The sequence below is a fragment of the Maylandia zebra genome, linkage group LG22 (assembly GCF_041146795.1).
Source record: "Maylandia zebra isolate NMK-2024a linkage group LG22, Mzebra_GT3a, whole genome shotgun sequence".
Lineage (NCBI taxonomy): Eukaryota > Metazoa > Chordata > Actinopteri > Cichliformes > Cichlidae > Maylandia > Maylandia zebra.
In genome coordinates this window covers 20,292,177-20,305,811 of record NC_135187.1, presented here as the reverse complement: position 1 = coordinate 20,305,811, position 13,635 = coordinate 20,292,177, and the positions used below count along the sequence as shown (strand labels likewise).

Genomic DNA, 13,635 nt, shown 5'->3' with positions numbered 1-13,635 from the left:
TATGTATCTGGATAATAAGATCTCCAAGCTTTTTCTATACTTTCGTATATATGTTCAAGCTGCCTGTCAATAAAGTGTCCAGGTCAGTGGATGTCACCTTTCTATTGAGCTTGTTACAGCATGGCAGGAGGGAGAGGACCACACTCAGGATGCTCCTGGTTGCCTGAATGAATGAGTCCACCTGAAAGCACAGACGTAAAATAATACATCACTAAGGGTCCACGCATAGAGATTCACTGCAGCAGCAGCACTAAACTACACTGACCCTGTAATTTAACGTTTCCTCATCCATGTCCTACCAACCCCCGTAAGACAGGCTCTCTCTACCGTTCGAGATAAATGATACGGTCGATGTGAAGGTAAAGAGATATAGAGGCGGGAGCCAATACATATAAAAGAGGCACTAATTAATCAGCCTTGAGCATGCTACTCTTCATCGTGTCCTTTTGATTCCAAACCAGCGCCTTTATTACAAGGTGAGCAAAGGCAGCTCATCCCCGTCCAAGGTGCTCATTAATTCCTCATAGACATTCATTAACCCAGCATCCTGCGTTAGATGTTCGTATTACTCAAAGATAACTGAAAGATTATTCTGAAGCCAGTAATGAACACAATTAGTCATGCCCTATTGTGTGTTCAGCCAATGATACCCATTGGTTGTTGGGGTGATAGTTGTGATAGTGTCAGAGCTTCTTCGGTCCTTCAGTGGAAACACTCTTTATCTGCTTTGTTCGATCTCTGTGATATTACTTATTTAACGTCCACCAAACCGAACAGACTTCAGGCAAAAATAAGTAATTGGTTTTCTTTTTTTCCTAATAAAGAGTGCAGACACTAACAAGAAGAGAGATAAAAACACAGACAGGTGTAGTATGGTTACCTTCTGGAAGGTGGCAGCCTTGCCCTGTACAGGAGTCTTAGCCCCCATCTGCAGCTGTTGGCACAAAGCCAGCAGCTTCTCCATTTCTGTCATCACCACAGTCTTTTCCTCATCAACCAACTGGAACAGAGAGAGGTACACACAGAGGGAGGGTGGGATGTCTTTCAGAACAGAAGACACTGTTTTATAACGGCACTTCGCTGGGAGAGTTAATATGTGCAGACGTTGATAGATTTACTGAACGAGATTCACAGGGCTCGTGGTCAAATACAAATTAAGCATCGGGAAAAGGAGAAGTGGATTAAAGAAAAAGACGTTTTTTTTTTAAAAAAAGGGCTGCTTGATGTAATCCATCAGCAATAGCCATGATCTGCTGCTTAAGTCTGTTATCCATCCGAGTTAATCCCCAGATCGTAGTCTACACAGATACATGCCACCAATGACCCAAGACCTCAATCCCTTGTCATTCATGCCCAGCAACAACATATAAAACCTCTTAAACCTTAGTAAGAAAAAAAATGCTTAATCTCATCTGCATAATTAGAGCTACACAGATGTGCTTTGTGTGTTTGGTGCCAAAGAACTACAGGAGTGGAGGGTGAGACAGAGGGACTCCATTAGCACCAGTTTGTTTGATGTAATTAATCAGAAAGCATGAAGGAAGCTGAAGAGCCGGGCCTCCTGATTATGAATTGCTCCTGGGCGGTCGCAGTCAACCCACCTCCCCCTCCGCTCTCACCCCCCTCTGCCCATTCACATGTGCGCAAACACACGCAGCCTCGGACACACGGCGGTGACAAATGGCAGTCGTTAAAGGCTGTCAAAAGGAGCCATTTAATTAAACTTGGAGGACCTGAGGAAGAAGTTTGTTGAGAGCTAAAAGGAAGGAAAGCACCAAGGCTACTTTTGTTGAAACTGGAGTCTGAGAGGAGGACAAGAGGATGGTGAAAGTGTGTGACAGCCTTAATTTCCTGCTCTCGCTGTGTGATTTATAAGCCAGACCTGGCACCGTGGCATGCCACAACGTGTGATACGGGTGTGTATTAGTATCGGAGGGTGTGTGTGTGTGTGTGTGTGTGTGCACAGAGTTGGTTAGTATCTCCCCATTTTCAGGAGAAAATAAACAATTCTTTCATTATAGCTTTGCTATAACGATCTCCTTAGCTCTGTCTTACTACGCTGCAGCCAATCACATGCTACAAGACAAGCAAGAAAATACTGTGCATAAAGTGAACTTCTCTCCTGGTTCATACTCAACTGTATTCATTTTATTTCTACTTGGAAAAAAAACCCTTTTGTTCTTTATATTAGATTTCTTTATAAATGCCTACTGTAGAAAAAAAACATTATTTGGAATTGCATTATATGAATCGTTGTGCTTTGGTGTGTTCAAGATAGATTAATTGCATGGGAATATACCTGAGAGGAAAAAGTGCGGAGAGATGAGCACAGCTGGAGCCCCTCTTCAGAAAGAACCTTAAGAGTAGGTCAGAAAAGAGACAAAAATCAAACAACTTGCACACACACACAGAAGAAAAACTAAAGCTCTCTTAACTAAAAAGAAGCCTAGTCAGTAAATACTATGATTTTTCTTGGCTCTTCTTATCAGTGTGCCTTCCCGTCTCTTTCCCCTCTCGCTCCTCTTCCTCGCTTATCTCCCCTGCTCAACACAAATTGAATAAATCCTGTCTGACATTTCGGTCCCTGATTCTACAAATGACTGTACATTACTGGCAAAGATCCCAGTTCAATAGGAAACACTCGTACGCACAAACCTTGTTACACCATGTGCCAGAGATGGCCGGGAATCTGCCACGCTATATTCCCACTGCACTCATAAATCCCCGTAATGCCCGGTGAAATCTGCATTTCAGGGTCGTGAATGAAGGGATCCTTGCATTTACTAACCTATCGATCTGCGAGCTTCAGCGTGTATCAGGTGGAACGGGACGATAGATGCGTTCATTTACAACTTCAATAAAATAGAAGGAAAACAAACAGAGCAAGCTTAATGAAAAATACCTCAGCTTGATGAAAAAGATCTAGCGTTGTTTTCAACAGTCCCTCCCCTCTGTGGATCAATCATGCAGGAAATAATAAAGAGAAGCTCGGATTAGAAATATGCACAAGGGCAAACATCTTCCAAAGCAATCAACTCTGTTTAGAAAATATCTGTGAAAATACAGTACCGTGCAGAAGTCTTGAGACAAGCCACATTTCTTTAGAATTTGCTTCAAATGACTGAAATGTTCTTGTAAGTTTTTAAAGGTGGTCTTGAGAAATAGTTCTCCAGGTTTTCTGAAGGTCTCTAAAAGTTGGTTTTTTGGACATTGGCTGCTTTTTCACTCATTTCCAGTCCAGTCCTTGTACCGGACCATTTTCAGTACAATGTTTTTGCTGTTTATTTGTTAATGGACGTTACACTTTATGAATCATTTAAGCATAAAAAGTCACCTAAATCAAGCGATGAACCAGTGTTGCATCTGCACATAACTGACAACTTAGCAAATTGTGTTTTTAGACACTTTGTTACTAGCAGCCTGTTGGAAAATTAAAAAAAAAAAAAAAGTTCCCATTTATAAGTCGAATCCAGAAAAAAAACCGTCAAAGATAACACAGTCTGACAGGCATGAAATAGCATTTTTGCACCAAGAGAAGAAATAGCACGGCTAAAAAAAAAATACTATCTACAGCAGATGAAAAGTAGCTCAAAGTCGTGTCTTTAAGAAATGGGAACAAAACACAACCCAAGACCTGAGATGCATCTGGACCTTGTTCTTGGTGGAAGTGTGTCTGTCAAGGCAATCCTTCAAGAAGGGAAAGTGGGATAAAAGACTGAGGTGTGCTAAATTACACAAGACCTCAATTGAAAAATGAGTGACAACGGGTCTTATAGTGTGGTAAATGGTAAATGGATTGGTTCTTATATAGCGCTTTTCTACTTTACTAGAGCACTCAAAGTACTTTATATAACATTCACCCATTCACCTCCATTCATATGGCACTTTTTTCTATGCCTAAGTACTTTCTAACTTTCACGCTGCAATGAATGCATTTGGAGAACAACCTGGGATTTAGCATCGTGCTCAAACTCCTGAGCTACAGCCACCCCAAGAGAGTGATGAATCAAAATTTGAATCTAATGGCTCGAATCACTGTCGATATGTACAGAGGAAGTCAGAAGAGAGCTACAACACTGAATGTCTACATTCATCTGTAAAAACACTGCTGTTGTTGGGTTTGGGGATCTTCTTAAAACACTAAGATCAATGATTAATGGTCTTTGATCAGTCACTTGGATAAATGACGAAACATTTCTCCCACTGAAAACGCTACGTCCAGATGAACAGAATCAACCTTTTGGGAGTTATGAACACAGTTCACGTTTTTGCAGTAGCATTTGGGAAGTGTCTGAGTGGCTTCAGTTTCATTTTTCAGCACGATAATGATCACAGACACATTTTCCTAGCAAAATATAAAGAGTGGTGGCTCAAGACTTTTGCTCTGTATGTCTCTTAAGAGATTAACGGGGATGATTAAGGGGATTGACAACACTGAGCTTTAAAATAATATAAAAAAAATTTGTGTGCATGTGTCAGTGCGATACTAGAAGGCTACCTGGTGAACAGGTACATGTTGTAGGCCATACTGGCGAGGCTCTGGCTCTGCCGGACAATTTCATGCTCCTGGTCCTCCCACTTTTCCACCTCTGTGTCTACATCTGACGACAGAAGACGAAGTTCCAGACCCAGCTTGGCCATACTTGTCTGCTCCTGGGCACGCAGAAGCGCAAAAGGAAAAAATAAATAAATAAAAAATTTAAAAACCACACAAATCTTTTTGATGAAGTGTAATTGATGTCTTTTTAAAAGTGTATATTAGCCAGCAGGGTACTTTTCACTTGTTTACACACTCGGAAAGCCTGTAATCAGCATAATCCTGCTTTCTGTGGCGGTACAGCGTGTGAAAAAGTGCTGCCCAACAAAATTGCAGCACATTACCATACAAACTCGATCAATTCTTCAAGAGAGTGACACAATGTTTCCTAGAGATGAATATACTGCTGCCAAAAGACGGTACAAGATGAGACGTGATGTATTGTGCTGAAAGCCCGAGGATTTGGTGGTGTGTGCGCTACCTCTGCATCCAACTTGACAGCCTTGGCAGTCTTCATGTTCGCCAAGTGCTTCTGTGGAGAAAAAGAGAGCGGTATTAATCAGAGGATTACAAACGTTTGTATCATTGAGACATTTATGAGGATGAATGGTGTGACACTCACCCCAGGTCTAGGAAGTGACAAATAAGGCCTTTTGTCTCCTAGGAAGAAAGAGTTATTGTTGTTATAAGGACAGCGTGTAAAAGTACTTGGATCTAACTTTCAAACAAATACGTGCACACAGACTTCTGCGCAGCACACGTGAATACACTCGAGTATCTACTTTCTGTCTCTGCGTGTGTGACCGAGTGTGCAAACAGCAGAGCTCGTCAGAGCGGTTGTCCATGACTCGGACACTTCTGGTTATTGGCACAATAATAAATAGAGAAAGTGTAAAGAGGTGGAATGAATACAGGGATGTTCAATGGCATTGATGTTACTCCTTTGATAGAAAGCTTCCCACGGTCTGTGATGACTAATTTTGAAAAGATACATTCATACTGCCTGCCTTAAGTTTTATTAATACAGCTGAAAATTTCAAGAAGAAAATGATTCATCAAGGTTTCTCATAGAATTGGATCTTCTTTTCTTTCCTTTCTTTTTTTTGTCCCCCCCCCAAAGTTAAGACACCACAGATGGCACATTGACCTCTACTCCCTTGCCCTTTATAACTCACCCATACTTGTACTCTCCTTTTACCACAACTCACCTGAATGGACACAGACAACCAATGAAGTGATTTCAACTGACCTCGCCTGCCTTCAAAGACGTCGTTGATCTCTCTCAGCAGCAGAGCCATGTCACAGAGCTGCGACTCCCAGGCCTCGCAGAACACTTCCAGGTTCTCCTTTGCAATTTTACTAGATGGGTGGAGAGCCAGCGTCTGGGCTGCTGAGATGATCTGAGCAGAAGAGTGAACAATTCTGATACATTCTACATTCATACATATGCTGCTGTTGATCTAAAATGTAAACCAAGTGCCTGTGAATGAAGCTCATAAATTGAGCTTGTATAACTGTTAAGTATTTAAGGACTTATCATCATAAAATGGGTTCAGGCAGCTAAGTACAGTTCAGCATGAGTCACGCTGAAGCGGTTTCACACATATGTAGCAATTTATATCTACACTTCTGGTCCTGACATCAAACTGACGTACGATGTTCGAAAAATTTGACAAATATGAAACATGACCACCAGCGCACTTATTCACCACCTCCCTTCCCCCAATGTCCATCCTCTACAGTGTAGTATTTAATAGCCAATTACCCTCTGGGCCACCCCCGCATTACTCTGGGTGCAGAGAGAGAGAGAGAGAGAGATATCACCACTACCACCCTCATGCCGCACGGTTATTGATTGGCTGACCTTTGAACTTAGGAGCGGAGTCATTACTGCGGAGTCATGTGGGGCCTGACATTAGCGCTGCAAGGCGGGAACATTCTACATTGCCGGATAATTACGGGCATGGATGGTTTCTAAGAGCAAACATAATTAGATCTGGGATGAGGGACTAAGTGGACAGCATGTTCTCAGCCAAGGACTGAAGATGTGGGAGGAAGACGGAGGAGATGGGAAGTTAAGCGTCTACTTTTCCTCCGTATTAAGAAGACTATTACCCATGTTTGATTTTTACACCTGAACCACAGAATGACCAGTTTGACTTAATAGACACACAATTAAAGTGCTGAATGGAACGACCCGTATCTGCAGTTTAATTAAGTCAACTTTTATTACTTACCAGACTCTTTACTCCCATCTACTGCTATTTACACATTCGGTCAAGGGCGTATATTAATAGTGCTGAATTTAATAAAGTAATTATTTATACGGATAATGTTTAGACAGATTGTGTTACCTGTGGACCAATGACATGGAAGGTCTCCTCAGCGTGTATGCAGGTGATCTCTAATGGCTCTGTGCCCGACACATGGCACAACAGCCGACACGTCTGGAGTGAAACAGATGGAAAATAAAGCTTCTGACATAAAGCATACATGAGGCAATCCCTAAAAAGAGCAGTATGTATACCCCCAGCACAAAAAGTCCACAGCTCTAAATTAAGAATGTGCAATTCTTTTTTTAAAATACTTGACATGTTTGTGTGAAGATTGTGACGATCCAGTTTTGCCCTCTCCCACAATGGTAAACAATCCTTCCAAAAAATTCCTGGCTGCAAATCTGAATCAGCTCCACTTCCATTTAATCACTTCTATTTGGACCAATCTCTTAAAATGAGGCCAACCTGGTGAAGTTTTCATGCAAATCTGTCCTTAATGTTTTTTGAGTAACTGGTAACAAACCTGTCAGATCACATGACCTTGTTGGCAGAGGAACATGCTAACGGCATGACACTCGGCGGCAAAAACGCAATCATTTGGCCAAATGATTAAAATTATAGACAAAAGTCTTGCATAAACTACCCTTTGTGCTCAAGCATTGTGGAATCTCACCTATTAGAAACAAAATCCCTTCCATTTTCACCAATAATCCACTCAAAGTCATCTTCTGAGCACCTCAATGATCAGTATTGTTTTTGATTTTTAACATTTTAAAACATTTTTTTTCTTTTAAGCACCTGTTTTTTTTAATGTGCTATTTTAATTTTTTTATTTTATGAGTATGTTTTCCTAAAAAGGCGCAGTGATTACTGTGACATCAGAAGGTAATGAACCAGATAAATGCAAACATTACTACTGATTTCCATCCACAGATTCAAGTAGCCGTCACCCTCCTACTAGTTCCTCTGCTCCCTGTGCCCCTGATCCCACCTACCTCCACCAGCTGCTCCTTCTGCTCAGTGAGCGTGCGCGAATACTCTGCCACTTCCTCCAGGTTTCCCTCGGCGCCTGCTGCTTTGAGAGCCCGCAGAGGCAGCTGCTCCCCATGAACTTTCAGCAAATCTGAGGCTCGGCCCACCGCAACCTTGTGGAGCTGACGGAGTCAACAAAGGTTAAATAAAAGAGCTTTTAAAAAAAGGCACAAATGAGAATGATCATTTGAAGAGAAACGGGGACCAAAAAACCTAACAAAAAAAAGGTAAGAAGAGCAGAGGTGACACAGGCAGCAGCAGGTGGGCTGAGGTGCTGGGAAAATAAAAGCGAGGAAAGCAGCTACAGAGGCACCACCAGCAAGTCAGAGGCATTTCAGTTATGTCCGATTCTGTAACCGGGAACATCTTTTCACAGTCAGCAACAGACTGCTGCTCACCTCACGTCTGAGGTCGCTGACACTCTGGGACGTCTTCAGGATGGCCACCTCCATGTCCTTTGTGGCCTCTTTGGCGTGGACAGACTGCTGCTCCGATGACAGAAGAAGAGGAGAATAAAACATGAGACACCGTGTGCTTTTACATGCTCCATCCATTAGATAAACATGCAGCAGAAGACTAACACAAACACAAATTTACATGAGTAGAGTATGAGATATGACTGGAAAAAGAGAGGAATTGAGTGCATTAGCAGCACAGGTTTTGATATTTTAATTACATTTGTGGCTCATTATATCCTGGATATGAGGAGAGAAGGAGGCATTAGAGCGCATGATTCAGTGCAATATGAATAAAAAGATTCAAAGCAATTACATAATTGAAGTAATTCACTGCAATTTCTCCAAATTTCAGACAGAAATGCTGCTAAATGTGCTACAACAACACTGAAAAGCACAAATTAAAGATCCTAGAGTATTTGCACATCTTTCTGAGCAGTTTGAAAACATTGCAGTGTTCCAGTCCCCACACGACCTTCAGCTGCAAATGCTTGATGAGGCAGTACTGTACAGTTTTGCAGCAGTAGCATCTCTGTGTACTCCGAGTACACTGGAAAAAAAAAAGTTTACAACTAGAAACTGCAACATAATGACTTGCGTTTCGCAAGTCCATCAATTCTGAAGGCCAAGGAGCCACCGCTGAATGAGGAGGAACACAACATTTTCTTTCACAGCTCAATGAGCCTCGGTAAAAACAGTGATTCAGGTGGGTTATTATGCTATGTTGTTCCAGGAGAGATGTGTGAAAAGAAACTGAGGAGGCAAGGTGAATGAGTAAGTGAGTTTGTAGGAGGAGGGGGGCCTAATGTTAATGTGTGTGGGTCTGCCTGTATGAGTTTCTGTCTGCGGAGCTGTGTTTAAACAGCCACACTGCATGCTGCGCAGAGATAAAAACAAGATTGTTTCCACTTGAGAATACATTTATCAAAGCCTGACTATTATGTTCTTTAACAATTTCTTAATATTTTAATTTTTCAAATCTATTACATTTTGACTTCAGAATTTATCTGAGGTCACTGTGGTGGTTTAAATGTGCTTGTTTTGTCTGACTAATAGACTAAAAACAAATGCAGTGAATGTTCATACAGTACTGGCTCCAAGGAGCCAGACTGCTTTTGTAAAATGGTATTAAGCAATAGTTCTTCAAGCTTTCTGAAGTTTTTCTTTTGACATGGGCTGTTTAAAACTCATTTTCCGTCCAGTCCTTGTGCCTGACCATTTTTTTGTTTGTTAAGTCAAGAGGCCTATCAATCATTCAAACATAAAAAGGGATCAAACTACGCTTAGCAGACAACTTAGCAAAGAATCAAAGTTAAAATGCATCATCAGACACTGTTAGTAAAAGCCAGTCACCAAAACACATCATTTGTTCCCCAAAAAAATATTTCTGGACCAACCTAAAGAGCTATTAACGGAAAACTCTGCATCTCTCATAATTGTGTGCAGTGTCTCTTTAAAAAAAATGAGGAAATTGTGTGGAGGATTGGAGAAGTGTCGGGTTTTAAAAATAAAAATTAGATGAACAGTGTCTGCAGGTCAAGCAATAGGAAAAAAAACCCAACCGACACAGAACCTGTTAGTGGTAAGGTGATCTTTTCATCAGCACTGTTGGTCAAAGCCTTATCAGAATTGGTCTGAGGTTTGCCAAATTACACAAGAACTTAACTGAAAATCAGTAGCAACTGGTCTGAAGTTGGGAGAGAGGTGCAACAGTAATAGTCTACAACCATCTGCAAAACATGGTGGAGGCTCCGTCTGTCTACAATCTGATTTGATCCACCATGTAATAGCATCTGGAAAACATCATCGGTGCAGTAAAAGCATACTTAGATAGGAAAACACAGAAAGCAGCACTATCAGTCATGGATTCACCTCTCCAGAGTCTGTACCGCAACATTTTTTAAGCATCTTGGGATGTGATCATGATGACAGAGAACAGAACTAATGGCAGCCAACATCCAAAGAAGGGCTTTGAATGTTCCTCAAGTAGCCTCGACGTCTATTCCCGAAGACTATTTCAACAAATTACAAGAAAGCTGCCTAAGAGAGTTCAGAACAAAAGTCGTCATGCCAAATATTGATATTCAGGCTTATTAGAATTGTTCTCGCCTTATATTCTGCATTTCCATATATGTTTGCAGATGTTTTTTTAATTACTGCACCCATTTCCTATTTTCGTAGCAAAATATAAAGAAATTAGGGCTGCTCAAGTCTTCTGTACAGTCCTGTATATGATAAACAGCAGTCTTAAAAGGATCAGAATAAATACATATTGTATTTTCTTTGCAATAACTCAACATCAGCATCTATAGCTCCTACTCTTTGCATCTTTTTAACCTACCAATACTTGAAGCCTCTTACAGAATACTTGAAATGTGCAATTCCCTTGGATTCTTTTTCTATTTATCCCTTGTATACTCTGTATATGTCTCTGTATTTATATATCTGTATATATGGTATATTTCTGCTCACATTCTGTAACTTCTGTCGGTGCTGTGCTATTGGAAACCGAATTTCCCGGAGGAACCCACCCGAGGGATTAATAAAGTTTTATCTAATCGAATCTGATAAGAACTTGTGGATAGTCTTTATACAGAAATGTATGGTTTTTTATGAATATTCCTGTGTCTCTGTGTACATCTGTGAAAGCCTGTCTGCATGTGCCAACATACCGCCTCAACCCAGGCGTGTACCAGCTGCTGGGTGTCCTGGCGCGCCAGCTGGCACAGTCCAAGGATGGCCTGACGCTGCTCATGACTGGTGTAGGCCGAATCAGTGAAGTCCTCTGTCCGCTCGACCAGAGCCTCCAGCTGGCTGGACATGCTCTGCGGTGACAAGGAGTATAGGTTCTCCCGCAGGCACTCCACGCCGGACTGCAGAAGGCAGGGTGGGGGGAAAGTTGGGAATTGCGGTGAATTGAAGGAGCATTTGGAGAGTAGATGAGAAGAGATTAAAAGCAGCCGGGACGATCATTAAAAGCAATAAGCATCTCAGGTCTTTTCATTAAAATACTTTCCTCTTTCTTTTATCTCAGTGGAAAAAACCCCTCCTTAAAAATGTTTTTACAAGTATTCGTTTGTTTCATCTGCACATCAGCGCACACGGAGGAGAGAGAAGATTAGTAAGCATGAGGTAGGTTTACTGGTGATTCACTCAACCGTATGAGCCAAATTACTAAATGAGTAGGTCTGCTCCTCTGTGTTGATTGTTTGAGTCACATCTGAAGCTACAGCAAACACCGTGAATGCAACAAATGCCAATTGTGCGACCACAAATCAACACTCCAAAAATCTGATGATGAGTAACTGCTGTGACGCTTAAATAGCGCTTTGCATTAACAAAAGAGGATCACTACTTAACTTCACGGGCTAACACACGTCAGCGTCATTAATCTGAAGCCTTCACCATGACTCGTGCGAAGTGTAATCTCTAAACCTACCTTAAATTCCTTGATGCCATTGTAGATGCTGGCAGGAAGGATCCTGTTCTCCCCACAGCTCCGTGCTTCAGTGACAATCTCGATGACCTGCTCCAGGGCACAGCGCATTCGGTGGAACACGGCGTCTTTGTTGATCCGCGCCGACTCACAGTCTGGGTGCCTCAGGCAAGTCTTTGGTAGGGATAAGATGTGAAATGTCAAACCTACACCCTGTCGTGCTCTTCTGAACTTCTGTCATTTTTCATGTTTTTCAACCACAGATAGTATTTTTCTTTTATGATGATGTGACTTTGGTTGGTGTTAATAATAAAGCCAAAGTGGGCCAAAAATCTTGAGTCTTGAGAAACCCGAGAAGGCTTTAAATCTTTAAGGCGAACAGAATTTATAAACCTTGCCTCGAGGCCCAGTGTTGGTGGGCCGGCAGTTTACCTTGGAGGCTGTGAGGAGCATCATGGTGCACTTCTCCAGCACTGCTCTAGCTGCTGCCATCCGGGCTTTCTTCTTCTCATCCTTCAAGTCCTGCAGCGCAAACGCACACACACACCAGATGGCTTTGGGTGGCTTTACTTAAGTTACGGCGTCTTAGAACTCTCAGGGTGAGCAAGGGACATGAAGCATCAAAGCTATTCAACAAATCTTTCATGCTGTGTGAAGGGACGCCCAAACGAAACACAGATCCGTTTCCAAGTTACACACATGAAACTTAATAGGTGAGCTGTCATCTATCAAAAAGAGATGCTACCGGAATAGAAAAGAACATACACTGTGGCTGACCTGCCGCATCTTCTTTGTGTACTCCGCTCAGAAATAGGCAGCTTGAATTATGTAGATACTGGATTTGGAAAAGGCAGCTGAATCAACTCCTTTCTGGGCACTTCGCCATAGATTACAAAGACGGTGTGATTATCTGTCATTATTTTTGCCTCTGTGCTCGCCTGGCCTCAATAGATGAAGATGGTAGATTTTCTAAAGCAATGTGTGCGTGTGTGAGTGTTTGAGCTGGAGTTGACACTCACACACACACACACACACACACACACACACACACACACAAAACAGGGTGGCAAATGAGGGGAGAGAGCATTAACAGCAACGAGGAGCGTTGGAGAGAGACGTGACGTGTGTGTCAAAACACGAGACCTGATGAAATTCAGAAAGAGGGATGGTCGATCCTCCCCTCCCTGTAGAGATATCGCAGCCGTTGCACTTTGCATCAACTTCTGCAGGCAAAGCGCTTTAGCTGCAGAGGCTGGATGTATGGATCAAAATAGGATTAGCACTCTCTGACAGTACAAAGTTAGCTGCCTGAAGTTGGACTGTTTTTGAAGCTTTGAGCAAAAGTTTTGTCTTGCAAATTTGGATAGCTGATAAACTGCAAAGAGAAAGGACTGCTAAAAGCACAGCTCAGACTCGTGTTGCAAACTGTATTTGAGAGATGTGAGTCATAACTGACCAGTGCATTTCTTTTATGGATTGAGACATTGGTTGGGAGAATAAATAGACACTGAAAGAGATGAAGAAACTTGATGGAAACAAAAGAAACCAGAGGAAGCCTTGTTACTCTGTAATTGTTTGATTTGCTGGGGAGTGTAAATATTTGACACGTGTGTTATTGATTTGTTCTGAGTTTGCCGGCACATTCACAGTGTAGGTACATGAGGTTTTAAAGTGCAATTTCATCGCCTGCTTTCACATTCAGAAAATCACGTTTACGAAATCAATGTTTGCAAGATTAGGCCGATATGAATAAACAAACATGTTTTTCAGTGTTGCAGAATTGAAAAGACTTCGGATACAAATTTGCAAGCGTTTTCATTTAATGAGGGATTTTTTTTTTTTTAAGTAAACTGAGGATTTTTATCCTCTTCAAGCAAAAAGAACCAGATTGTGTTTCTT

At 41.8% G+C, this 13,635-nt stretch overlaps 1 protein-coding gene across 2 annotated transcripts in view; it reads right to left on the bottom strand.

Annotated features, from left to right (window-relative positions):
• Nucleotides 1-13,635, bottom strand: part of ctnnal1 (catenin (cadherin-associated protein), alpha-like 1) — a 57,936-nt gene that overhangs the window by 2,285 nt on the left and 42,016 nt on the right. For both annotated transcript variants that reach the window (XM_076878863.1, XM_004547983.3), the window contains exons 5-18: nucleotides 12,169-12,258; nucleotides 11,740-11,910; nucleotides 10,973-11,173; nucleotides 8,244-8,330; nucleotides 7,809-7,967; nucleotides 6,892-6,984; nucleotides 5,787-5,937; nucleotides 5,160-5,197; nucleotides 5,019-5,069; nucleotides 4,499-4,653; nucleotides 2,903-2,951; nucleotides 2,300-2,356; nucleotides 881-1,000; nucleotides 98-181 (exon numbers count right to left, since the gene is read on the bottom strand). In XM_076878863.1, the coding sequence (XP_076734978.1) occupies nucleotides 98-181; nucleotides 881-1,000; nucleotides 2,300-2,356; nucleotides 2,903-2,951; nucleotides 4,499-4,653; nucleotides 5,019-5,069; nucleotides 5,160-5,197; nucleotides 5,787-5,937; nucleotides 6,892-6,984; nucleotides 7,809-7,967; nucleotides 8,244-8,330; nucleotides 10,973-11,173; nucleotides 11,740-11,910; nucleotides 12,169-12,258 (1,506 nt within the window). The remainder of the gene's footprint in view (nucleotides 1-97; nucleotides 182-880; nucleotides 1,001-2,299; nucleotides 2,357-2,902; nucleotides 2,952-4,498; nucleotides 4,654-5,018; nucleotides 5,070-5,159; nucleotides 5,198-5,786; nucleotides 5,938-6,891; nucleotides 6,985-7,808; nucleotides 7,968-8,243; nucleotides 8,331-10,972; nucleotides 11,174-11,739; nucleotides 11,911-12,168; nucleotides 12,259-13,635) is intronic.